Source organism: Silene latifolia, chromosome X (genome assembly GCF_048544455.1).
Source record: "Silene latifolia isolate original U9 population chromosome X, ASM4854445v1, whole genome shotgun sequence".
NCBI classification, from domain to species: domain Eukaryota; kingdom Viridiplantae; phylum Streptophyta; class Magnoliopsida; order Caryophyllales; family Caryophyllaceae; genus Silene; species Silene latifolia.
The window spans coordinates 128896645-128924159 of record NC_133537.1 but is presented as its reverse complement, the minus strand read 5'-3'; the positions used below and the strand labels follow the sequence as shown (position 1 = coordinate 128924159).

Here is a 27515-nt window from a genome sequence, read left to right as displayed (position 1 = left end):
TCTATCATATCGCTTACTGAACATACATATAATAATACACAGTAAATTAGAGTGAATTGCGAATCGATAAGGTCGTATTTATATAGGATCTGGAACCATGATTGAATGACTAGGCGTTACTAGTTCAGATGCTACAAACGTCGTTGGATTTGTATGAGAGATTTAGAATGAATTGTGGGTAATGATATTATAAAAGTGTTTGTAATCCCCCAATTGGGTGATTATCGTTCATTCATTACATTACATATACCCCATGTTGAAGAATATATATATTTACCATAGCTATACAAATGCCTATATTCTAACAAACAATCCTACAATTACACGTAACAAAATAATTGACATTATATTACAACAATTACATACTCGATCCCTTCGTCCCGGTCATTTGTTTACTTTTGGTTTAATTTGGCACAAAGACCAAGAAAAGAGGTTCAAATTGGTCATCAAAGGAATTCCCAAAATAGAAAGATAAACAATTAACTGAGGCGGTTTAAAATGAAATAGTTAAAGAAATGACCGGGACAGAGAGAATAGTTCTTAACACACAGTTAATATAGAGAATGACTGATGAGAAGACTCACAAGTGACAACATATAAAAAGAAGACATTCCCTATAGGGAAAATGAAAGAAGCGTGGCCCTGTGACACACCTATTTGGTCTTGGCACCCTCTCACATGGGGTGAGTGGGGCCTTCAATTAAAAAGGTTGTGAGAGGTGGCGACGATTTGGGCGTCGCGCCACGTGCGCCTATCACTATCCTTCCTTATAGCATAAACAAATTTGTTGGATTAAAATATAGTAAAAAAAAAAAAAAAAAAAAAAAAAACAAGATAGGGAAGGAAGTGTGGGTTGGCGGGGACCGTTAGTAGCAAATAGCAATGTAGGAGGCAGAGCTTATATAGTGTGTTAGTGTTATAGCCGGCGCCAAATATTCGTTATTCTTCTTCTTCTTCTTCTGCTGCCTTAATTATTTAGTTATTTGTCAAATTAAATTAATTTTATTAATTCAACCCACAAGTAGTATTTATATACAAGCATATAACTAAGCTGATATTAATCATTCATATCATCCCAAACTCAATGGAAATACAATACATACTTTTATCTTAAAAAAGATATATATATTTTATAAAGTGAGACTATTAACAAAGTCATCCTTCAATATTTATAATCCTATCTTTCTCTTTCTCACCCAAATATTTACTCAAACTCACGTGTTGTAGTAAGCTAACTACTGTCACTTTAATCACAGTACCCCTTCTACTTCTTCATTCCTTGTTACTTCTTACTTCTTACTTCTTACCATATGATTATGGAAAATGGGTTTGCGCCATCCAGAACCGACTCATTTCCTGCGGGTCTTAGAGTTCTAGTTGTTGATGATGATCCTACTTGGTTGAAAATCTTGGAAAAAATGCTCAAGAAGTGCTCTTATGAAGGTTTTTATCACCTCCTTGTCTTCTTCTTCTTCTTTTGTATTGTATTATTTCTTTTGCATCTTTGCTTAAATTATTATTATTATTATTATTATTATTATTATTATTATTATTATTATATATTATATATTATATATTACTCGTACCATTTTGATAATAACTACGGAGTATTTCAAATCAATAATATTGGCTTACAAAATGAAACTTACATACATACATACATACATAACACTTGTGCTCTTTGATAGGGAGTATATATTATGTTATCTTCACGATTAATATTGAGTAAAAAAGTTGGGTGATGATAGATAATATTGAGATTCCTTAAGCTTTCTTTTTCCTATGTATCTAGTTTTTGCAATCAACAACAGATTCCCAAATGATCCATTTTCTTCCTATGATGGATGGGTGATTTTGTATTTAATTAGGATGGATGAAACATGGGTTTCAGATAAACATTCGGATCCAAGCTGATCAGTACGTACTGTTTATATGATAGAGCCTAGAGGTGTATGTCTATTAATCAAGCATCAACTTATCAGGTGCTTGATGGATGAAAATCACACATGGCCTCGTAGTGTAGTGTAGTGTAGTGTAGTGTTGTGTTGTGTTGTGTTGTGTTGAGGCATAAAAGATGAAAATTAAATGATGTGTTTTTAATTTGGTATCAAGGGACCCATAATGGCATTTTGATGTTGGACGGGTTTCAAAATATCACTCTTTCATGCTTGCTTAACTAACATTTCTTATATACTTAATCGGAAAATATAATTGCCAAGTCATGAATCATGTTAATGTCACAATTCACTTATAAACAACTTGTAATCTCAAATTACTGCTACTTGATTTTGAGTAAATGACTGACTAATCAATCATATTGTTCTGCATCAATTAAGTTAGGATTCGAACCTGTTTTAATTTCTTCCCTACAGAATAAGTTGAAGCAGAATTGGATTCTCTATCAATATGTATAATAATTTGGTTTAAAGTATCTTCAGACTTATAAACAAACAACTTGTAGTGTCAATGTTATGTTATAAATAATAAAGATATAAAATTCAACAGTAGTTTGAAGAAAATTCTGGGTCAATGAGTAGGAGTTTCTTCTGGTCGTCTGTTAAGATTACAAGTTCTAACATTATAAACAACTACACTTTTCCCAACTAAAATGTCGAAATGGATCCATATTTTGTATTCTCACAATGGCGTTACAGATCTAAACCCGGAACATTTAGTGAAGGTATCAACATTTCTAAGCAACAACTACGATTAAACCGTGCTGACTTAATTATTAATACTAAATAAACTACGAGTATAATCTTGCTTACACTGTTTTCCTCTAAATGTTTCTTCAGTGACGACATGTGGACTAGCTCGAGAGGCTTTGAGGTTGCTTCGTGATAGAAAGGACGGCTTTGACATCGTCATTAGCGATGTTAACATGCCTGATATGGACGGTTTCAAACTTCTTGAGCATGTGGGACTTGAGATGGATCTTCCCGTTATAAGTCAGTCAGTCTTTCGCTTTATCTATACCAATTTTCGACTCATTGACCTTGATTGATATCTTTTAAGCCTGACTAATTTAGTACTATCAATTTATTGGTGGTGAAGTGATGTCCGTGGATGGAGAAACGAGGAGGGTGATGAAAGGCGTTCAACATGGAGCATGCGATTATCTTCTCAAACCAATAAGAATGAAAGAGCTCAAGAACATATGGCAGCACGTCGTGAGAAAGAGATTGAACGAGGTGAGAGATATTGACTTCTTTGATGATCATAACGATGGACATTATGGCGGCGGCGATCAAACCCTAATTAAGAAAAGAAAAGATGTCGAGAGCGAGAAAGAGTCAAGTGATCCCTCATCCTCAAAGAAAGCTAGAGTGGTTTGGACTATAGAGCTTCACCAGAAATTTGTCAAAGCTGTTAATCAGATTGGGATTGATAGTGATAGTGAGTACCTAATTAATTAATTAATTAATTAATTAATTACTTGTGTTCCTCAAAGCTATCAACTACATACTCAAACTTTTAATCGAGTCTGAGTAACAATAATATATAACAACTAGATCGAGATACGCGTATATAATGATACTGATTATAACAGTGGAATTGCCTATATTGCAGAAGTTGGTCCAAAGAAGATACTCGACTTAATGAATGTGCCATGGCTGACAAGAGAGAATGTTGCTAGTCATTTGCAGGTCATACCATCCTCTAGATCATCAATATTTACTATAGTATATTAGAAGATTTGGCTCTCAGAAATTTCTCAATTGTTTGCAGAAGTATCGCCTTTACCTCAGTAGGATAGGGAAGGGAGACAACAATAACATGGAAAGCTCTTTTGAAGGAACAAAGAATCCTGAATTTTCTCCCAAGGGTTCCGTCGGTCTAAGTAATAGCATCCAGAACTCCAGCTTTACTCAACACAATGACGTCACTAGCAGGTCTCAATCAAACTCAGAGCTTAAATTGAAGAACAAGACAGAAGCCAGAAAGCCTTTTAAAAACGAGAATTCTGATCCTCAGAAAGCCGATTCACAAGCAGCTTTTGATCACTCTTTCCAGTTCGATTCTCATGTGTCTGGTCCGAACCCATGGAGGGGAGAAGTACTAGACCTGCAATTTAAACCTGAACTCAAGCCACTACCAAAGTTAAAGGATTGCTTCAATAATCACCAAATGGTGCCCATTTTACAGCACCAAAATCTTCTGGAGCCTGCTGCCCACATTAGTCACGGACTATCCGTCAATGAAAATGATGGTTTTAGCCTCATTGATGTCAAACCTCTTATTTCTAAGCAGACGGGTAACAATGTCAGGCATCTCGACTCAATCTCTTTGTTGAACACTGACAGATTTGGATATGTTTTCGATGTGGGACAAGAGAAGAAGAACCAGAACCAGAACCTGAACCTGAACCTGAACTCCAGTCGCCAGGCTGGCATAGCTGGTAATAGCAATGTAAATGGTTTTGAAACTGAGTCGATAAACCAGGCTTTAGAAGCAGAATCTACATTCGGACACCTGGGTGAAGACCTAATGTTTCGCTGCCTTCAAGGCGGGGTCAGTTCTTCCAAAGATTTCGGGGTTGATGATGTAGGATTCTCAGACTCTAATTTTTCGGAACATGTTGAGGAAGTACCTTTCCCACCTTATATGCCAAAGTTCGGGTTTGAGTATGAGTATCCCTTTGATTGGGAATATCCTGTTGTTGATCAAGGTCTATTATTCTCTTGATTGGCTACATGACTTTTGCAGCGGAATCTTCAAAGAATGCTATTTTTAGCTCTAGAATGTACTGAATTAAATTAAGTGATCCTAAATACAAGACACTAACCAAATTTGGAAGGCTCTTGAGCCATGTACCATATTGGATGGCAACTACTTGGTATAATACATTATCTTAGCTTTTCAAGTCTCTATCTAAATGATTTTTTTATATCAGGGAAGTGACAGGTGATCTACCAGAAGCTGGAGGCTATATTGCTCAGATATCCTGCAACTCCTGCAAGTATCTAATGTGTACACTTCTCTCTGGAAACTTTAAAACTTAAGTGAAGTGTCAAAACTCGCAATTGCTTGTGTCCTTTTACAATATTTCCTTGAGATGAAAATGAAGACTCCAGGCAACAGAGGTTGGAAGTAGGATGTTTTCCCATCCACGACACCTGAATAGGATCAATCTTTGCCTGTCCGATTTTCCCTTCCTATCAGTAATCACTCAAATGAGAAGACTTCCAAGTAAATTTTTGTTTTCCTAGTCCACAGAGAAAAAGGACAGAATGACAAGTAGTAAATATTGCAACTTTCTTATATACATATGCATCACGGTCAATTCTCAGAAAATTAACTACATACACACACCATAACAAAAATGAGTACACCCGGTAAAGAATAGGGTAACAATACATGAAACAGAAAACGTGGTAAACAAACCTGACTTTGAATCTATTTGATACCCAGCAGTCATTCTCAAGATGGAATGTTCAATCCTCAAAGAATGTTAGGAGAAGTATTTTCGTGTCTTTTTTTCTTCATTGTCAAATTGCTTGGAAGTGCCTTACTGTTTTCCGAAAAAGTTTTGGAACCAGCAGCCCTCTGAGGAGGGTGGAAGCTTTTACTTCGTGATAAGTCAGAAGCAGGTCTAGCTTCACACTTTTGTGATTGTTGAGAGGGAGGAATCTGTAGATAACATTTGAATTGAGAAGTCGAAATAGGTCGTAGGAATTATGAGGCATCAATCCATCATGCAAATTGTGTCAAGAAGTGCGTCACATGACTAAGGCTACAAAAAAAAAGGAAAAAGAAAAAAACAGAGAAAGCGTAGCTACTTAGTTTGGTTTCCATATACGCCGTCTTTTTTTGAGCCAAAAGCATAAGGCTAGTGAGACATTTTGCTTTATTTCATCATAATCTAGAACCAAATATTATAGGATCTTTCGCAGTTTCGCTCCCATTTTTTACATGTCCCAATCATGTACGTTAATCTAGTGGAGTGGTGGATAAAAGGGATTAGGCAAATAGCCAGAGTCGTTTGTCAACTCCTGAATGCTGCTTGATATGAGGATCAGATGATCAATGACAGATCTTGCTCCCTGATAGTCATGTATTGTGTCGGTCTAAGAGGGCGATTTTATCACCCTTGTGTCTTTTAATATGGGTCTTTTGGTACACTTTTCCTAACAATTGGTAATCGGTTATATGGTGGCAACTTGTGCATTTTTACTCGGTTGAGCACTCAATCCTTATGCATGGAACCCGAGTGGCATTAGAGCACCTTTCAAAGGTCAAGGCAAGGCACAAGCGGATCATTTGTAACCTGGAAATCAGTTGGGAGAAGTAGGAATGAAGGCTAGAAGAAATGAAGGCAATTGATGAGGTCTAGCTCGAGGATAATAGAAGTTCAGATTTGCGAGATCGTACGCGCGCACTGCGCAAATCCCAGGTCTTGTAGTGCGCAAAAATGCGCAGCATGAATAGTTCTTGCGCGACTGCTGCATCCCCTGTTTTTGGGTTTCTCTAATCTTCTTCGTGGGCTTCTTAAGTGGAAATCTTTCTAGGTTTTCGTGAAGGCCTATAAATACCCGAGAGTTTGAAGACCTGGGATTATCACCTACCATCATATCATCTCTTTTAATCTCATTCTTAGGGTTTAATCTTGTAATAATTTAGAGGACTATTTGGATGCAAAGTTGTAATCTTTCTTCATGGAAGGCTAAATCCTTCCCATCTTGATGTAATTTAATCAAAGTATCCAACTTTGGTAATTGTAAGACTCTTAAACCTCTCTTTATTTATCTAAAGTTCTTTCCTTGTGCTTAATTTCTATTGTTGAGTAATTGAATGTTTGGGTTGGCCATCCTTGCATGTTATTTACTTGACTAGTGCAAATCCTAATGAAATGGTTTAATTTAGTTGGGATTGTTGAAGCAAATTTGTTGTTAGTTGATTTGGTTTAAAGGATTCTTACAACAAATAGGAAAGTTCTTGTCTTTTGCTCATTTGTATGGTTTAATCTCATGAGGAATTGATCCTAGCTTCATCTTTTGGTAAATTCTTAATGCTCATGCTTAGTCTCTTTTCATGGTTTAATGATTTGTTGCTTAAGCTTGAAGGGTATGTGTAGATGGTTTAATTTACATGTATCAACATCTTGAGGTGATAGTAGTGGGTAGATAATTGTGAGAGAGTAAAAAGAGTCAAGCTTTACCATTGTTGGGTTACTAAGAGAGAATTACATCAAGTATTCCCCCTTTATATTGAATCTTGCATACTAGTTGTTTGTAGAATTGTCTCAATAGGAAGGTATTCAAGTTCTACTCTTATTTCCATGTTTTGTTTCTCAAAACCAATCTTTTTTTCCATCTATGTTTTCTACTTGTTGACCTTTGTGAATACCCATTGTTTGTGATTAGTGCCCTTTTGATTAAGTTTAAAGTGTCATTAGCACCTTACTTAGTAGTAGAGACCCACTTAGTAGCCATTAATTTACAATTCAAGCTCTAGTCTTATCCCCTTCTCTTGGGTACGACCCTTTACTTCCACTTTGCTATTGTTTTAAGTTTAAAGTTAGTAGAGTCAAAGTTTAGGTTATAAATTGTTAATTTGGTGGTTTATTCTAGTATATTAGCGACCTAGTCTTTTTGCTTACCAAATTTTGGCGCGCCGTTCTTGGGAAGGGCAACATAGCTAGAACTTGAGTTTGTGAATTTATGTTTAGTTGTTTTATTACTCCTCTTGTTGTTAGAAGTAATAGGAAGTTCTAATTTGTTTGCTTAGTGCGAAGGTATATGTTTGGTTCCCCACAACACGGTGAATCAACTCCCGTGGAAGAAGACGCTTTTGGGGCCTATTCTTGGCTATTCACTAACCCTTGGTACCGAAGAGCCCAAAGAGAGCATATAGTGGAAGAACCACCCTTAGAAGCCCCTATCAAGAAGACCCTATTGACGTGGAGCCAATTGAAGTGGAATACCCTTCAACGGCGAATGATACTAGAACTATTAGGGAGCTCCGGCAAGAAATTATGACACTCAACCTCTTTGCATTGCTACCCACCCACCCGGGGCTAATGCCAACTTTGAATCAAGGGCTATTTCATTCACAACCTCCCAAAGTTTCATGGACATGCGGGGGATGACCCAAATCGCCATCTTTCCGAATTCCATATGATGTGTGAGGTGCATTCCAAATGGTGTCACGGAAGATCAATTTAAGTTGAGAGCTTTCCCATTTTCACTTCAAGACGCGGCAAAAGATTGGTTGTTTTACCTTCAACCGGTGCAATCCGTACTTGAAGGACACGGCGCGGCTTTTCTTGAGAAATACTACCCCGACTCAAGACATAACCATGCAAAGAAAGCCATCACTTCTCCAGAGCAAGATGCAAGTGAGAGCTTATATGAGTATTGGGAGAGATTCAAGAAGCTAGTTGCTCAATGTCCTTACCATGGCCTTAGTGGTGATGACCTTTTGGTCAACTTTTGTGATGGTCTTACACAACAATACCAAATCATGGTTAATTCCGCTACGGGTGGTGGAGTTGACAACTATTCCGTGGCGGAGGCAAATGAAATCATAGAAAGGTTGGCCGCTAAAGACAAGGAACTATGGAAGAAGCCGAGGGTCAAAGAATATTAACTCCATTGAGACATCCTCTCCTTCCTCCCACAAGCTTGAGAAAACCGTGGATGATCTCACAAAAATGGTTGCTCAACTAGTGGGGAACAATCCAGGAGGAGCACAAGGATCTAATGTGGAGTGTAATTTTTGTCAAGGGCCACACCAATGGAAACTTGTCCCATCACGGGAAGAGCGAGGACTAAGCGAGGAGAATGTGAGTGCCATGATGCACGGTCAATACAACTCTAGGAACCCCAATGGGGGAGGGTATTATAAGTATGATCCGAGTGGCAATACTTACAACATTGGGTCAAGGGACAATCCAAACCTTAGTTAGGGAGGAGATACCTCCAAGAGCTTCCAAAATGGTCAATTCAACCACTTGAAGAACTCCAACTCTCAAGGACAAAACTCCAATTACCAAAGAAACAACAATCATCAACAATCCAAGGAGGATCCTTCCATTTGGAAACCAAAAAACCAAGGGAATTTCCAAGGTAACCACAAGAACTTCCAACAAGGAGGGGGCTCTTCCTCCCAAGGAAATGAAGATTTGTCTACAAATGAGATGTTTAAGATGCTCATGAAAGGGCAAGCCAAAAATACCAAGAGATTTGACAAAATGGATGCGGACAAAATTTCAAGTGATCTTTAGAGTGAAGAACCTTGAGATCCAACTTGGCCAACTTGCACAAGAAATGGCCAAGAACAATCAAAGGAACTCTAACTCAATTCCATCTACAACATTTCCACCAAAGGAAAATGCAAGCTCCATGACTTTGAGAAAGGGGAGAACCTTAGAATCTCCCCCGAAGAAGAAGAGGAAGGCCAAGTCACATGAGAGGGTCATTGACATTGAAGAACAAATTGAAGAAGAGCTAGTGGTTGAGAAAGAGAAAGAGACACCCTCAGAGCTAATGGGAAGAGGAGAAGACTCCCTTGAGGAATGACAAAGAAAAGAGTGAAAGCAACAAAACCAAGGATCATGTTGAGGAGATCGAAAGAGAATATGTTGTGGAGGTACCTTTTCCTAGTGCTCTCACACATTCTAAAAGTGTCGCAAGAGATGAGGATCTCTATGAAACTTTTAGGAAGTGTGAAGTAAATATCCCTTTGCTAAATCTTTTGAAAGGTGTGCCTAGGTATGCAAAGTTTCTCAAGGAACTTTGCACACCTAGGAGAAGCCCAAGGAAGGGAACCCAAAGAGTAAGGGTAAGTGAACATGTTTCCGCGATTTTTAAAAAATCACTTCCCAAAAAGTGTGGAGACCCTGGAATGTTCACCATACCATGCTCTATCGGGACAAAAGTTTCACTCATGCTATGTTAGACCTTGGTGCATCAATCAATGTTATGCCATACGCCCTCTATGAGACTTTGGGACTTCCACCATCAACAAACCGATGTAGTGATCCAACTTGCGGATCGCTCAAACATATACCCAAAGGGGATGGTGGAGGATGTGTTGGTAGAGGTAGATCACTTAACCTTCCCGGCCGACTTCTATGTTCTTGACATGGAAGCCGACTCGAGGGCCACTCCAATCCTTTTGGGGAGGCCTTTTATGAAGACCTCTAAAACCAAGATCGATGTGTCTAATGGGAACCTCACTATGGAATTTGATGGAAAGAAACTCACGTACAACATCTATGATGCTATGAAACAACCTAGCGATTCACATTCATGTTATTTCTTAGACATCATTGAACCAATTACCTCTCAAGTTTATATGTTGTGTCATAGGGACCCACTTGAGGTGGCCCTCACTAACAATGTCGAGAAGGAAGGGTTGCGTTTTTTGTTGTCTAATGATGTGCAAGAAAGTGTAGAAGAATTGGAAAAGGAAGAACCACTAGAAGAATCAAAAGATGAACAAGAAGTGAAAGAAATTGAAGAAGGAATGCCGAGACCATGCGCGACTGCAAGACTCAAATGCGCGACTGCGCGATCTGCGCGACTGCGCAGGACCTACATGCTTGCGACTGCGCAATTCCCAGCCCATCCGAGTCATGTTTTTCTTCCTACTCTTATGACAACCCGTCCCATTTTCTATCCTTAGAGGCCTCCCTTGAAAGGCCCCTTCCATCCATCATTAAGCCACCCACCCCAACCTCAAACCACTCCCCACATTTGAAATACATCTTTCTTGGGGCCAATGACACTCTACCCCTCATAATTTCAAACCAACTTGAGGGTGAGCAAGAGAGGAGGTTGGTGGATGTTTTGCAAAAGTATAAAGAAGCATTTGGATGGAGCATCGCGGATATCAAAGGGATAAGCCCAAGCACTTGCATGCACAAAATTCGATTGGAAAAGGATGCAAAACCCGTCCGACAACCACAACGGAGGCTTAATCCACCTATGATGGAAGTTGTCGAGGAAGAGATCATCAAACTCCTTCAAACGGGTATTATCTTTCCAATTAGTGACTCCCGAACGGGTAAGTCCTACTCAAGTTGTGCCAAAGAAGGGAGGGGTGACGGTAGTCAAAAACACTCACGGGGCATTGATCCCCACCCGTTTGCAAACGGGATGGAGGGTGTGTATTGATTATCGCCGCCTCAACCAAGTCACTGGAAGGACCATTTCCCCTTACCCTTTCTAGATCAAATCTTTAGAGAGGTTAGGTGGGAAAAAGTACTATTGTTTTTTGGATGGATATTCCGGGTATTTTCAAATCCCCATTCACCCGGAGGATCAATCCAAAACAACTTTTACTTGCCCATTCGGTACTTATGCTTACATCGCATGCCTTTTGGATTGTCGATACCGCACTTTCCAACGATGCATGATGAGCATTTTCTCGGACTATATGGAGCGTATTTTGGAAGTCTTCATGGATGACTTCACCATCCACGGGGACTCATTTGACTCGTGTCTAGACCACCTCGCTATGGTCCTATCACGGTGCATAGACTCTCACCTCATTTTAAATTCTGAAAAGTGTCACTTAATGGTGAGTAGTGGAATCGTGTTAGGACACATAGTGTCGAAAAGAGGGATTGAGGTGGATACGGCCAAGGTGGATGTGATTAAAACCTTACCGTATCCATCTAATACTCGAGACGTGAGGTCGTTCTTGGGCCACGCGGGTTTTTATCGAAGGTTTATTAAAGATTTCTCCAAAATCGCTAACCCCTCAGTGCAAACTTTTGCACAAGGATGTAGAGTTCGTGTTTGATGATCATTGTAGGGAAGCATTTGACTTGTTGAAGGAAAGACTTGTATCGGCCCCAATCATTCAAGCACCCAAGTGGGATCGACCTTTTGAGATCATGACCGATGCAAGTGATTTTGCCATTGGAGCCGTATTGGGACAAAAGGATGACAAAGCTTCTTATGTGATTCAATATGCTTCATCTCTTTTGAATGATGCCCAACGAAACTATACCGTCACCGAGAAGGAATTCTTGGCGGTGGTTTATGCTCTAGAGAAGTTCCGCTCATACTTACTAGAGTCAGGTGATTGTCTATACCGATCACAAATCCATCACTCAACTTGTGAGCAAGAAGGACTCCAAACCAAGATTAATGAGGTGGGTTCTCCTACTTAGTGAGTTTGACATAGAGATAAGAGAGAAAAAGGGATTGGCAAATGTGGTGGCCGACCACCTAAGTCGACTACAACTTAATGATCAACAAATGCAACGAATGGGGGTAGTCGATGGGAGTTTGCCTCATGAATCTCTTTATAGTTTGAGGATGACGAGCCGTGGTATGCCAACTTGGTAAACTACACGGTCACCAAGAAGTTTCCCACCTCTCTTTCATCTACGAAAGGAACAAGATCAAGTCCGATTCTAGGTTCTATATATGGGATGAGCCATATTTGTGGAAAATGTGCCAAGATCAAGTCATCCGCCGTTGTGTGCCCGATGTAGAAATCCCGTCCATCCTAAAGCATTGCCGTACGAGTACGCTTGGGGGTCACTGGGGGCGCATAGAACGGCACGTAAAATCCTTGAGTGCGGTTTCTATTGGCCCAAGTTATTTAAAGATGCTCATATTTTCGTTACTACTTGTGATAGATGCCAACGTTTTGTCAACATATCACGTAGGAACGAAATGCCCCAACAACCGATGCTCTACTGGAAATTTTTGATGTTTGGGGAATAGACTTCATGGGGCCATTCCCTAACTCCTATGGATACATCTACATCCTCTTGGCGGTCGACTACGTGTCTAAGTGGGTAGAAGCCATCCCCACAAAATGTGATGATGCAAAGACGGTGCAAGCATTTGTCAAAAGTAATATATTTTCAAGATTCGGCTTCCCAAAAGCCATTGTGAGTGATAGGGGGACTCATTTTTGTAACAAGGTGATCTCAACCTTGCTTCAAAAATATGGTGTGCTTCACAAAGTTTCTACGGCATATCATCCCCAAACAAATGGCCAAGCGGAAGTCTCTAACCGGGAGGTTAAACACATCTTGGAAAGAACGGTCAATCCCGACCGAAAGGATTGGAGCAAGAGGCTTGAAGATGCTCTTTGGGCTTATAGAACGGCCTATAAGACCCCAATCGACATGTCCCCATATAGGCTAATTTATGGGAAGGGATGCCACCTTCCCGTAGAAGTGGAGCACAAAGCCTATCAGGGCAATCAAAGCTTTTAATCAAAATGTCGATGAGGCGGGATTGCACCGAAAGCTTCAAATACAAGAATTGGAAGAGCTTAGGCACAATGCCTATGACAATGCTAGGATCTACAAGGAAAAGGCTCGGTCTTGGCATGACAAGATGGTCACTGGTCACTAGAAGAGTTTTCAAAGAGGAGAAGATGTGTTGGTTTTTCAAAGTCGCCTCAAGAATTTTCCCGGCAAGCTAAGGTCAAAGTGGTTTGGACCTTACAAAGTCAAGAAGGTTTTTCCCCACGGAGCGGTGGAGGTGGAAGACCCGACCTCGGGGAAAGTGATAAAGGTAAATGGGCAAAGGTTGAAGAAGTACTACAAAGGAATTGATCTACAAGGTGAAGAGGATCTTCTTTTAGAAGATCCAATTTATAAAGATTGATTCTCCAACTTTGACTAAGTCGAGCCATCGACGTTAAATAACGGCAAATTTGTAAATATTCTATCCCAATTTCATTGCTTTCTTAGAGTAGTTTATTTTCGCAATTTAATTCCGCAATTTATTTACTCGCATGTTAATTTTCGTTGAATTAATTTCATTCGCATTTGACATGTAAAAAGGCACTTGAGGTTTGTTTAATGATATAGTGATTTGCAAGAACCCTCTTGGAAGGCGTGCCCAAGAGGAGATGAGAGTCGGGTTTGATGAACAAAGTTATAGGAAGAGACCAAGGAAAAGAGAATAGGAAGAAATGGAAAAATTTTGGCCAAGGAATCAATTTGGAATTAAAAGAACAAGGATCAAAAATCATGAAAGCCGGCGCGCTTGCGCATAAGGCTTGCACAGTCTGCACTTGCGCAGCTTGAACAAGAAATGCGCGACTGCGCAGACTGCTGCGCAGTCCTGTAATCTCGGTTCTTATCTTCTCTTATCCCGTGCTTCATCCTCATAATTTACCCCATTTTTTTCGACAAAACCAACACAAACCCCCTCTCATTCACTAAGAATCCTACCAAATCACTCCATATCAACAACAAACCTCCTTCTCATCACCAATTTCTTCACCAAATTCATCCTTGACATCAAAAACACCATCAAATCTCCAATTTTCTGACAAAAATCCCCAAATCTCCCAAACCCTAGAATTTTTCCGGGTTGAATTGAAGCTTGTTCAAGTGGATTTCTGGGTTTTAAAGGGGTTTTTATGCAACATTCTTCCATATTCAAGCAAGGTTGAGGATTTTTTCGGGAAGGTATAACAACTTTCTTCACTATCCTTGTCTTATTTTTTTTCAATTCGATTTTCTTTGAGTAGTTGAGTTGATTTCTTGCTTGTAATAGCTTGTTTGGGGATTGTTGGCAATCATTTTTCAGGGAAGGCAAATATTCAACAAAATTACCTTAGATACACAATTTGGTGCTAGTGCACATAAGGTGTTTGTTGAATTGCCCCTTAGAAAATTTTTCAGATTTTTGGTTGTATTAAGTGGTTGTTTTTGAAATTTTTTTTACAAGAACACGATGGTTTTTGGTCTTGGAAAAGGGAAGTCAAAGAAGAAGGGGGAAGCCTCAAACCAACCTCCACCAAGTGCACCACCCAAACCTTTTAAGGGGGATGAAGGGTTACCAAACAACATTAAGACTTACTTTAGGTTCCTTGAGAGTAAGCCCCTCCCAATTTCAAATTCCTTCACCCCCTAAACCTTGAGGGATATGGGAATCCTTGACCACACCCTTGCCTTCCTCACTAAGGTGGGGTTAGAGAGGTACCTTAACCTTCAACCTCGCACCTACTCCGCTTACACCTTAGAATTCCTCTCGACCATCGAAATCACGGGGGAAAGAGGGAATGAAAGGGTGAACTTTAGGTTGAACAAAACTTGGCACACCATAACCTTTGAGCGGGTAAGGGAAATTTTGAGGATCACCAAACCACCCTCCCCAATAAACCTACCGGGTACGGCCTTGGATGATTCTTGGTTTGGGCTCACAAGGAAAACACCCCGGACAAACAATGACAAAATAGCCTCAATCACAAACCCTCCCATCCGGATTCTCACCCGAATGATTTCATGCTTTTTCTTTACGATGGGGGAGCCTACCAAGCTCAATGATGGGGTCCGTGAGTGTTTGTGGGCGATGTTGCCCGAGGGGAGGGAGTGCTTGATTGGGCAAGGCTTTTTGTGGTGGGTGCAAGTAAGCAACGTGAAAAGAAAGGAAGTATAAATTGTGGAGGTTTGGTCACTCTTTTTGTGGCTAGTTTGGTTGGGGAAATTCCGGACGAACAACCTCGTGTGTGGGGGAATCACCTCTATGAACGGGGTTGGTGGAGTGTCACATGATTCATTCTTTGGACACGGTTCCATGGAGTTGTCATTGGTTGGGGGAGGGGGGTGTACCTTACATGAAGCTTCCCTTGAATGGCCCCCTCCCGAGTGGACCACGAGTCCGCGATTTCTTTTGTCCTCCCGAGGGCAACCTCCCTAACCCACCACCGCAACGAATGAGGAAGAGAAGAGCCGTTGAGCCTTCCCGAGGTCCCCAACAAGAAGAAGAAAGAGAAGTCGAGATTATTGAGGGGGGCTTCCATGAGACCCCACACATTCCGTCGACCTACCAACCGCCTCAAGACACTCCTATGTTTGAGGCCGAGGGTTCTTCAAGTACACCTTTACCACCATGGCAACACAAATTGTTTAAGTACTTTGAAGATACCCGGGGGACGTTGGAAGCGATTAGTGGGAGGGTTGAGAGCTCCCATTCTTGGCAACAACAACAAACGCCAAGATTGGAGAGTTTTGATCAATTCCGAAGATCTTTTGAGGAGCATAGACGGTTGGGAGATGAGGCCGAAAAGGCCCAAAAGAAAATTCTTGACGACATTGCCAAAAGGCAAGAGGAGTCTCTAGCATGGCAACAACAATGTGCCAAAGCTTGGGCGGAAAATCAAGCTATGTGGCAAGACCAAAACAAGTGGCGGGAAGAAGTGAGTCAACAATTTGGGGTGCAAAACGAAAGGCACCGCCAATACCTTGACGACTCCTACTATGACGCCAAAGCCCATGAAGACTCCTTTGGCCTTATTCAAGGCCTTTTCGGCATGACTCTTCACTCCAATGACCCAACCTATCAACCCACCATCGATGAGACTCAAGTTAATGCGGCCTACATAAGGGCCCAACAAGAAAGAGAAAGAAGAGAAAGAAGAAGAAAGAACCGGGGGGCATATGAGCAAGGCGAAGGCTCGGGCCCCTCCAACTAATTTTTTGAAGAAGTTGGCACTCCCTCACATTGAGGACAATGTGACATTTAAGTGTGGGGGAGTGAGAATTGTAAAATATGTAAATTGTCTTTCAAGTCAAATGCAAGTGTGAAAAAAAAAAAAAAAAAAAAAAAAAAAAAAAAAAAAATCCCGGCTAGGTGAAAACCCGCGGGTGGGCGCCAGCAAGATTGGGAAAGGTGGCCGAGGACGGGATGAAAACCCGAAAGGGCATTCCGGGCAAAATGAAGAAATGAGTTGCGAGCCACCATGAGAGGAAAGGAAAAGCTAAGGTGAAAACCCGGAAGGGCACCTTAGGCAAAATGAGGGATTTTCACCAAAAAAAAAAAAAAAAATTGAAAAATTGAAAATTGTAACACCAAAAAGATGGAGGGATAAGAAGGGAGTGATAAGGAGGGTCTTGGAAGGAGGCTAGATTAGGATTTAATTTCTTTTTGAGTCACAAAACTTGTCCCAAATCGGTGGATTTTTGCTTTGGCTACTTTGGTTGTTGATTTACTTCGGAGTGTGGCCAACCAAGTAGCATGATCATACCTTGCTTGGAGTGATAAGAGGGTGATATAAGTGGTGAATTAGGATGTTTTAGGAGTTGCTTAGGCCACTTTGCTTCCACCTTGGGATAAGGTGAAAGTGGCCATCTCTTGTTGGTGATATAAGAAGGGTGGAGTTGCATGATGTGTCGGAGTTGGAGTTGTGTCGTGTCTTGTGTGAGGGATGGTATAAGGAGGGTGAGTGAGTGAAGAGTGTGTGCAAAAACTTTGAGTCATGTCTTTTTCTTTTTAATCGGTGGTTGTTTTGAGGGAGATATAAGAAGGAAGAGGAAAGGGAAGAGTGGTCATACTCTCCTACGCTCTCTTGTAGACTTCATGGTTGCTTGTTTCGGGTTTTGCTCGGGACTAGCAAAAGTCTAAGTGTGGGGGAGTTTGATAGTCATGTATTGTGTCGGTCTAAGAGGGCGATTTTATCACCCTCGTGTCTTTTAATATGGGTCTTTTGGTACACTTTTCCTAACAATTGGTAATCGGTTATATGGTGGCAACTTGTGCATTTTTACTCGGTTGAGCACTCAATCCTTATGCATGGAACCCGAGTGGCATTAGAGCACCTTTCAAAGGTCAAGGCAAGGCACAAGCGGATCATTTGTAACCTGGAAATCAGTTGGGAGAAGTAGGAATGAAGGCTAGAAGAAATGAAGGCAATTGATGAGGTCTAGCTCGAGGAAAATAGAAGTTCAGATTTGCGAGATCGTGCGCGACTGCGCAAAAACAGTCTTGCAGTCGCAAAAATGCGCAGTATGAACAGTTCTTGCGCGGGCAGCTGCGCATCCCTGTTTTACGGGTTTCTCTAATCTTCTTCGTGGGCTTCTTAAGTGGAAATCTTTCTAGGTTTTCGTGAAGGCCTATAAATACCCGAGAGTTTGAAGACCTGGGATTATCACCTACCATCATATCATCTCTTTTAATCTCATTCTTAGGGTTTAATCTTGTAATAATTTAGAGGACTATTTGGATGCAAAGTTGTAATCTTTCTTCATTTCTTTGGGTTTTGAAGACTATGGAAGGCTAAATCCTTCCCATCTTGATGTAATTTAATCAAAGTATCCAACTTTGGTAATTGTAAGACTCTTAAACCTCTCTTTATTTATCTAAAGTTCTTTCCTTGTGCTTAATTTCTATTGTTGAGTAATTGAATGTTTGGGTTGGCCATCCTTGCATGTTATTTACTTGACTAGTGCAAATCCTAATGAAATGGTTTAATTTAGTTGGGATTGTTGAAGCAAATTTGTTGTTAGTTGATTTGGTTTAAAGGATTCTTACAACAAATAGGAAAGTTCTTGTCTTTTGCTCATTTGTATGGTTTAATCTCATGAGGAATTGATCCTAGCTTCATCTTTTGGTAAATTCTTAATGCTCATGCTTAGTCTCTTTTCATGGTTTAATGATTTGTTGCTTAAGCTTGAAGGGTATGTGTAGATGGTTTAATTTACATGTATCAACATCTTGAGGTGATAGTAGTGGGTAGATAATTGTGAGAGAGTAAAAAGAGTCAAGCTTTACCATTGTTGGGTTACTAAGAGAGAATTACATCAAGTATTCCCCCTTTATATTGAATCTTGCATACTAGTTGTTTGTAGAATTGTCTCAATAGGAAGGTATTCAAGTTCTACTCTTATTTCCATGTTTTGTTTCTCAAAACCAATCTTTTTTTCCATCTATGTTTTCTACTTGTTGACCTTTGTGAATACCCATTGTTTGTGATTAGTGCCCTTTTGATTAAGTTTAAAGTGTCATTAGCACCTTACTTAGTAGTAGAGACCCACTTAGTAGCCATTAATTTACAATTCAAGCTCTAGTCTTATCCCCTTCTCTTGGGTACGACCCTTTACTTCCACTTTGCTATTGTTTTAAGTTTAAAGTTAGTAGAGTCAAAGTTTAGGTTATAAATTGTTAATTTGGTGGTTTATTCTAGTATATTAGCGACCTAGTCTTTTGCTTACCACTCCCATGTTCTGCCACAGATTTATATTTATACAAACACTGTATACGTGCTTCTTGTAAACAAGGTAGCTAAGAATCTAAGAACTATGATTATATCTCAAAATGCATATGTTTCATCATTTTAAACCACGGGCAAACAGCACAAGTCACTGTATCATGTATTCAGATATATATACCAGTAGAGAGGGAAAGAAGTCAGCAAAATGCAATACCTTCTTTAAATTCTCACTTAATACTTCAGTCCTGACGGTTGCCACGGTGCTGGGTTTCAGGTTCCTAGACTGAGAAGATTTCCTGGAGTCAGGTGTAGATTTTGTCTGCAAGGGTGTTTGTTAAACCATTTGAGCCAATATAAATATCAAACAGTTTTTAGATGGGAGATGGAGAGATTAGAAAGATATCAAGTAGCAACCCATTTATTCTTGGGTCACAAGGAATTACAGGGTAGTACTAAGTTTTCATTCTATCAAAATTAGAAAGTGTAGAAATCAGAAGCACCTTTGTATTATCTGTAAACGGGAAGTTTTCTGCTTCCTTCTCCAACCTCTTCTGGAAGAACTGACGTGAGGAAAACCATAGATTTATAAATTCAGAATGCCAGTTAAGTGGCTTTGGAACATGATTAAAATGGGATCAAACCTCTCTACGTTTTGCTGCTCTTTCTTCGGTTCTAAAGCTAAAGGAAGCAAAAGTGGCAGGAGACTGTGTTGAAGATTTCACATTCCTGTCAAGTGTGAAATGCATGTTTATATTCAATCATATAGCATACAACTATGAAAGAGCTCTTCTCGCAATCAGTTAACATCTAGTTTCAACAACTATTATCGTCAGTCACTACTAGAATATCCAGGTGTCTTCTTTAACTGTAAGTCATCCTCAAATCTAGGATCCGGAAGCATGCTAGTCTAGTACTCTATTCATAATATGAACAAACGTAACAAGATGGATGAGAAAGAGTAGCGGCAATAACCACGTCTTGCGAGTTGCATTAGTAATCCAGACTTAGACATCAGCTGACCCCTATGTGAAAGGTCTATTATCACACCAAGGGAAAATAAAGGAGAAAAAATCAACGCTAAATTCGGAATATGAATGCTATGGCCAGAATGCCCAACAGAATGACATGTGAACCATCGTTGCGAAGGTTGGACTTTGGAACACAGATACTTTGTTATGCAATCATGCCATGACAAACAACAGTCACAATCATTGAGAAATATCAACAACAATTTTAGACAAGACAAAGAGAGGCTATTACCCTGTAGAGGGACACTTCAACTGCTGGTCCAACCTTCTACTCCTATCAAATGCTTTCTCAAGAGCTACTCTACTCCTGTAGACGAAAAGGAAAGCTCAAACACCAGAGCATACATCTGTGCATGGAGGTAAAGGAGAATCATTCACTGAACAGAGATATTACCTCCTGGCTTCTGACTGAGGGATGGCAGATGGGTATCGTGACACACTGTTGACAGAAGCCTGCAGTGTGAAAAGAGGTAGATATTAGGCATCTGAAAGGACCTGATCCATCTACACGAGTTATAGAAGAGTCAAGTAAAGCTTTACAAGAGGACAGGTGAAGTATCTCCACAAAATTACCGTGGTGCCTCAAAAGCTCGCAACTATGTTGGGTAAGGTGTTTGATGTACACGACCTTACCCCTATACTGAAAACACAAAGAGCCTCTTTAAAAAAAATAGAACTTTACATGTGATATTATTCTGCAACATTACCCTAGTATCTCAAAAGGTCATGCCTATGGTGGGCATAAGGGGTCGGATGCATAACATTACCCCATTATTGAAAGGACAAAGAGGTTGTTTCCGAAATATAAACTCTCTACAGGTGGATATACTGTAGTTTGTTGCTGTGTTTTCTTTAAAACAGAAATGGGAATCAGCCACTTGAATATATCCACATCACTAGCTAGATTATATTCAGCTAACCATAGCGCAATTGAAACAAATGAAAAGTACATACCCTACTTGGAGTCGAAGAGGAAGAAGCAAAGCTATCTCTTATAATCTTGCCCAAAGGAGTGAAGATTTTCCCTATTCCAGCTTTGCTGGAAACTGGAGAAGGTTTCTTCACCTTATTTATGTCGGAACTGACATTGATTGACATGTGAAGTGTGCTTGAAGTCAATTTCTTTTTCTCAATTGACTCTTTCACAAACATTCTATTGACCGGCGTAGCATGGCCTTCCTTTATAGGCCGTACAGGAGTTGCAACTATAGCCAGAGATGATGATAGCTGGGACACTTTTCTATTAGGAGTACCATTGCCTTCCTTTTTACTACGAACAGGAGTTGCAAGTCTAGATAACGACGATGATAGCTTGGACAAATTGCTCTTTTTCAACCTTTTAGCAGAGTAATCGGCCAACTTTTGCTCACTCATCGTATCCATCTTTCCCTTCTCTGGCTTTTCCTGCTCGACAGCATTCTGCCGTTTCAATACGAGTAAGATTTTAATTCACGGAAATGGATAAGGCAAAAATGAATTAGCTGATAAATGATCTTATACAGTTATACCTTAATAGTAGCATTCCTCTCTGGTGTGGCAGAAACAATATCATTTTCCCTGGCATCTTGAACATTGTTCTCAGAATTACTCTTAGTGACTCTTGCATCTGCAACCACGACTGATTCCACATAACTAGCTGCGTCAGCTTTCACATCTTTTAGTATAGTAGCATCCCTCTCTGATGTGGCAGAAACAATATCATCTTGAACATTGTTCTCGGAAGAACTCTGAGTGACACTTGCATCTGCAACGACTACTGATTCCACATAACTAGCTGCCTCAGTTTTCTCATCTTTTAGTTGAGCAGAAGAATCATGCAAACCGACAGTCCCACACAAAAGGTCCACAGCAGGATGATCTGTTGTAGGAGACTCTTGAATGCTTGTATGACTATCAATAGCAAGTACTGTTACTGGGTTGAAGGCTACTGAACTGGAAAGAACCTTGGTATTATGGTCATTCTTAACATCAACTCTACTAGAAGCATCAGTTGGTTTCTCTTGTACACATTTCTTGGCACCAAACCTTCCATAATGGGCCTCAAAGTAAGCTTTCATCTTGGCAGAAACAATATCATCTTGAACATTGTTCTCGGAAGAACTCTGAGTGACACTTGCATCTGCAACGACTACTGATTCCACATAACTAGCTGCCTCAGTTTTCTCATCTTTTAGTTGAGCAGAAGAATCATGCAAACCGACAGTCCCACACAAAAGGTCCACAGCAGGATGATCTGTTGTAGGAGACTCTTGAATGCTTGTATGACTATCAATAGCAAGTACTGTTACTGGGTTGAAGGCTACTGAACTGGAAAGAACCTTGGTATTATGGTCATTCTTAACATCAACTCTACTAGAAGCATCAGTTGGTTTCTCTTGTACACATTTCTTGGCACCAAACCTTCCATAATGGGCCTCAAAGTAAGCTTTCATCTTGGCTACAGAACCAGGTTTAGAATATTTTTCTGCTTCCTCTATATATCGATTCTGAGTAAATGTTGACCATTTCTCCCAAGCCAAGGTTTCCGACATATATCTCCCAAACGATATTGACTCCCCAAGAGCACGCGTTGGATCTCCCTATTAGATTAAATATAATGGTATGTTATTAAGTTGCATAGTAATTACTAAGTACTTAAAGCAACTACAAATCTGATTCCTCCCTCAATTTTTTTTAGCAAAAATAATTACTTCCTTTGCCCCAATCATTTGTTTGCCTTTTTTTCTTATTTGTGAGGGGTATTTTAATCAAAGGCAAACAATTAATAGGGACGGAGAGGGGGTAGAATACTAGTAAAATTTACACCAATTGTATATTTTTCAAGACACATTCATACGATGGAGCTCAGCATAGAGACAACAACATCAGAGCCTTATTCCCAAATGAATTGGTTTGGCAGAGATATGAATCTATCATTTGAAACCGTCAAGAGCTCAACAAAGAGTACACTAGTCCGTAATAAATAGAGAGCTCAACTTGTATATTGTATAAATTGTATGACATGAGCAGCTACAAGGCTGTTATTTGGAGGGGTTCAGAATTGCGCATCGGAATACTTGTGAATGGATTATTGTAGTTGCGCCTTTGTAAAAACCGCAGAATTTAGAAAGGCGCAACTACATTAGAATATATAGATATAGCAGATTCAATACAACATTAACGGCGACTACTAAATAATAAATACTGGCACTACAAGAAGCTGTGAGTCAATGAGCTGAAATTGAAGCCGCTGCATATGATGTGTAAATGAAGTTGGAAATTGGAAGAAAAAGGTTACTACAAACCTGGGTGAAATCAAAGGAAGCTTCAGGAGGGTTAGAGAAAGAACGTCTAAGACAAGCTGTTTCCGCCATTTTTGTTACTTTCGGACGGAGAAATTCAGAGAGAAGAAACAAACACCACCCACCCAACCCCAAATAACGGTTACTTCTGCTTACTTTTCAGTTTTTTTTTTATTTGAGGGTCTTTTCACAAATGATAATTTGTGTTTTGTAAAATGTATGTGAGTGATAAAAGCTACTCCTAATACGAGTAAGAATTGAGTTCAATTAAAATTTGATGAATTAAGTGAAGTGGCAGCAATTTAGCATTCATTTTGAATTTGAATTTGGTTCAACGATTATCTGGGGTAGGGTCGTATGGAAACCCACGCAAGCACTAGCCCATTTATTTTTTTTTTTTTTTTTTTTTTTTGGCAGCCGTAAAAAAAAAAGGTTCCTTATACAAAACACATGCATATCTAAATCAGGTACAAACACTACATTATTATTACAAAAACTTAAACTAGGGGTGGGGGTTCTTAACACACGGGGTTTCTTCAAAGAGGCGCTGGAGTAGTGCGCTGGGGATGCCATATCTTTCCTTTTTTTCACCATTTCAACCGAGAATCACTGCAACAAGACACACTTACGCCACGAGGACGTAGAAATTTATGGGAGAGAGATCTACTTTTGGAGAAAGTAGATACATTGTGTCTTGGAGATTCATCCTTTTGGCTATGATTCTTCTTGGAAATGACCATTCTCGGGTACCTGCAAAGCATAGGTGTATAAAGGGCACATGATGGTTTCTCGAATGAGTATATCTTACACTTCTTAGGACGAGCTGAAAAAATGAAATGTTGATGGTCATTAGAATCCTTCTGAACCGGAGAGACACAGACGCTTGAATCATTATCAACACCTCTGATGTTATTATGAGGGATAGGAGTACCCGGAGGAGAAAAATTGTCACAAATTGAAGAAGCACTTGAAATCACGGCCTCGGTAGAGGATTTGTTCAAACTTCCGCTAGGAAAGGCAGATTTCACATTTATAATATCAGAAGGAGGCATGCCTTTCATTGCCCCCATCATCTTAGATTTCCATTTTTTAGGTCTCCTCCTCCTCTTCTTCTTCTTTTTCTTACATCGTTCTCTTATACTGTCTCTCTTCTGAGTACCCTCGCTCTTAAGGATCCGAATTGTTAAGGTTGACAAATCACATTTACGGTAAAAGCTCACTTGTTTACCATCCAACAACTTTTGATAAGATTGTGCGGGGATCCTTATACGGAAATTACCACCTCCCTTTTTGGAGAACTCAAGAACTGCCTTCTTAGCACAAATATTTTGAGCCTCCGTCACCTCCATATTCACAATCTCATTTTCCTTAATACTCGCATCACTATGCTTTTCCATCATCTCCGTGATCACGCTTTCACTCTCTTTTATACCCACGTCCGATGCCAAAATATGAACAGGCTTCTTATTGTTCCCGTCCACACCATCTTCAGTACCAACCTCCAACACTCTTTTACCATTTTCCTTGATAAGGAGGTGACCTTTAACCACATCTAATTCCCTTAACACATCCTTATTACTAGGTTCAACAGCTAAGGCCTCAATCAAATCCAATTCAGCTAACTGAAACCTTTTCAACTTCATGTAAGCAACCGCCCTTCGAAAAAGTGCCTTAACATTATGAGAAAATGTGTCCAAAATCATGGAGCACATACCCGCAGCAGCTTTGTATTCCTCAAGTTTCAAGGCACAAGCAGCCATATTAGAAATTAGGGAAACATCAAGGTCAGATAATGGTTGGGTATCTTCATCTCCAATATTTCCCAAGCTCAAACTAAGCAGTTTACAAGCTTCATCGTAACACGCTGCGACTATATCAAAGTCATTTTTCCTAAAAAAACCATTTCCCTTATCTTTAAGCTCCCTCACCTCAGCTAAGGCTAACCGAGCTAACCCATGCATTTTCATAAAATAGCCTAACATTTTATCCCCATCATTCTCCATAAACCCATCACTAACATGGGCACAAGCAAAAGCCTCAAGAAATTTATGGTGACCGGTAGAAAAAGACATAATTATAATACTAAGGAAGCGGATACAAGTACACCTCAAGTCCCGATTTTGAACATAAATCAATGAAAAGAGAACAATAGTCCCTTACTACTTGCCCAAACCCCAGCACAAATGACAATTGAAAAAACAGTACCACGACCCACTAATCACAAGACAAAGAAAGCCAAACTCAGAAAACGAGAGCAAACCCCCAATACTGAACAAACCCGGGACAACCAGATTTCAATTGAAAAAATTAACCCAAAAAACAAAGCGGACAGACGAATTAACCACACGAAATAAAATCGATCAGAGAAGATGGTGATAAATTCAGCCACGAATTTACCAACCACAGCAAAAAAACGATCGATCAAAAGCGCGAAAAAAACAAAATCAAACTTGAACCTTTAAGAAATAAATCGGATCAAACACGAAAAAGCTCACCGGATAACAATGAGAAGCAGGAATAGGAAGAGTTAGAGGTTTAAAGGAGCCTTGCCGGCGACCTAAAAGGCAACCGGAGTAGTCGCCGGCGAGGATGTGATTGTTTTTTGGGTTTTTTTTTAAAATTTTGGGGGTTTTGCCTCTTTCTCTCTCTTCGCGTTCTTAGCACTAGCCCATTTAATATTCACAAATTCTCGTTTGAGACATATTAACTATTACACATAGACAAAAACAGAATATATTAGTTTGACACGTGCATTGCAACGGGGTAATTAACTTGGTTATAATCAAACAATTTTTTTTACGTAAAATATAGCTGTCAATCCTGTGATATTAAAAATATTACGTAGTATCTTTTCATAATCTTGGAAGATCTTATAATATACTTTCCTAAAATTAAAAAAGACGATGTGGACGCTCTAATATCGCTCGAAAAAAGTCTCTTTTATATATATACTAGATTTAATGCTCGTGCGATGCACAAGCCTATTTGTAGTCTCTGTCGTGTATAATGTAGTAACTAATACTCCCTCCATTCAACTCCACTTTACAAGTTTCTTTTATCACGTTTGCCAACGCAGCTTTTACACGATAAATATCATTAGTTGTGTATTTGCAAAAATTATAAAAGTTAAATATTTTTAATGTACTCTTAAAGACGAATCAAATAAGATCCCACATGAATATATTTTCACTTATGTATCGAGAGAAAATTGAAGTTGAATGTCCGCTTGTGAATAGTGCGTAAAATAGAAAGTTACAAAGTGGAGTTGAATGGAGGGAGTAAATGTTATCACGATCGAAACTATATGCTACTTTGTTTGTGTGGTGTTCTACCCATATATGAGATTAATGTTTTGATCAACTAATTGCGATTTTATCATATATTTAATTGCGATGCCTTCAACTTAAATAAATATTTAATGCTCGGGCGATGCTCGGGCCATTTGGTAGAGTCTTTATGAACTGAACTGAACTAAATGAAGCTGATTTGTACTGAATGTAGCTGAACTAAGAGCTAATTTGTGAAGAGATGAGTTGAACTAAACTGAATGTAGATGAAGTTAGAGTTAGATATGCCTTGTTCTTTTCACTTGAAAAAAGCTGAGATGAACTGAATGCAGTGGAGCTGAACTGGATAATATATTCGATAAATAGCTACTGAATGTACATTATAGGAAACTACCACACATTTCAAATCCCGCTCATAAAAATGAACAATTTGACTCCATGTTGATTGAACTACGCGTCCTAAAGCTTTTTATTGTGCAAGATGATGATTAGCTCATGTTTGTTATAAGTTAAATTAGTAAAGTACTCATTTGTCTAAGTGAATAGTTTATATTTGCTTTATTTTGTGAGGAAAAATAAAGTAAATGTAAGCCATTAATTGAGGCGTAGGGATTATAATCTAATGTGGGTCTAAAATTATGTCTACTCGTTCAACTTTTATTCAAGGGCTAGCTTAAATGAATACGTAATGAAAAAAGTAAAAATAACCATCGTTTTCATTTAAGAATTTGCCAAATTTTTTACACATTATCCATTATTCAAAAGTAAAAATGAATCCTTTTATACTTAGGTTGTAATAATTTTGTTCGGATTTCTCACTTTGTCTTAATCCTTTCAAGTCACTTAACCCTTCTAATTTGTCACTGATAATATATTTTTGTTACCATCTGAGTTGTACGTGTTGAAATATGATAGAAAACCTTGAATAAGAGAGATAAAAAATAGTTTATGAGAAAGGTAATAAATAGATAAAGACAAAAATTAGTTTATGGGAACTAAAA

At 39.4% G+C, this 27515-nt stretch overlaps 2 protein-coding genes across 5 annotated transcripts; one reads left to right on the top strand and one right to left on the bottom strand.

The window, feature by feature from the left end:
• Positions 1 to 943: 943 nt before the first annotated feature.
• On the top strand, positions 944 to 4864 carry LOC141623598 (uncharacterized). The gene is made up of 5 exons (XM_074439707.1): positions 944 to 1443; positions 2796 to 2948; positions 3055 to 3396; positions 3571 to 3647; positions 3730 to 4864. Exons 1-5 carry the CDS (start codon positions 1311 to 1313, stop codon positions 4684 to 4686), a joined length of 1662 nt encoding a protein of 553 aa, XP_074295808.1. The 5' UTR covers positions 944 to 1310; the 3' UTR covers positions 4687 to 4864.
• Positions 3538 to 23533, bottom strand: LOC141623597 (uncharacterized). Of its 4 annotated transcripts, none has more exons than XR_012533465.1 (10): positions 23231 to 23533; positions 21455 to 22525; positions 20901 to 21365; positions 20341 to 20399; positions 20179 to 20253; positions 19560 to 19644; positions 19419 to 19478; positions 19133 to 19237; positions 5386 to 5631; positions 3538 to 5206 (listed from the first exon to the last, which is right to left on the bottom strand). XR_012533465.1 is itself a non-coding variant. In XM_074439706.1 (9 exons), exons 1-9 carry the CDS (start codon positions 23297 to 23299, stop codon positions 5171 to 5173), a joined length of 2025 nt encoding a protein of 674 aa, XP_074295807.1. In that variant the 5' UTR covers positions 23300 to 23533; the 3' UTR covers positions 3538 to 5170. The 4 variants fall into 4 exon arrangements, 2 of the variants coding, with proteins under 2 accessions (XP_074295807.1, XP_074295806.1); XR_012533466.1 differs by having other exon boundaries at positions 3538 to 5156; XM_074439706.1 differs by lacking the exon at positions 5386 to 5631.
• Between the last annotated feature and the right edge of the window lie 3982 nt (positions 23534 to 27515).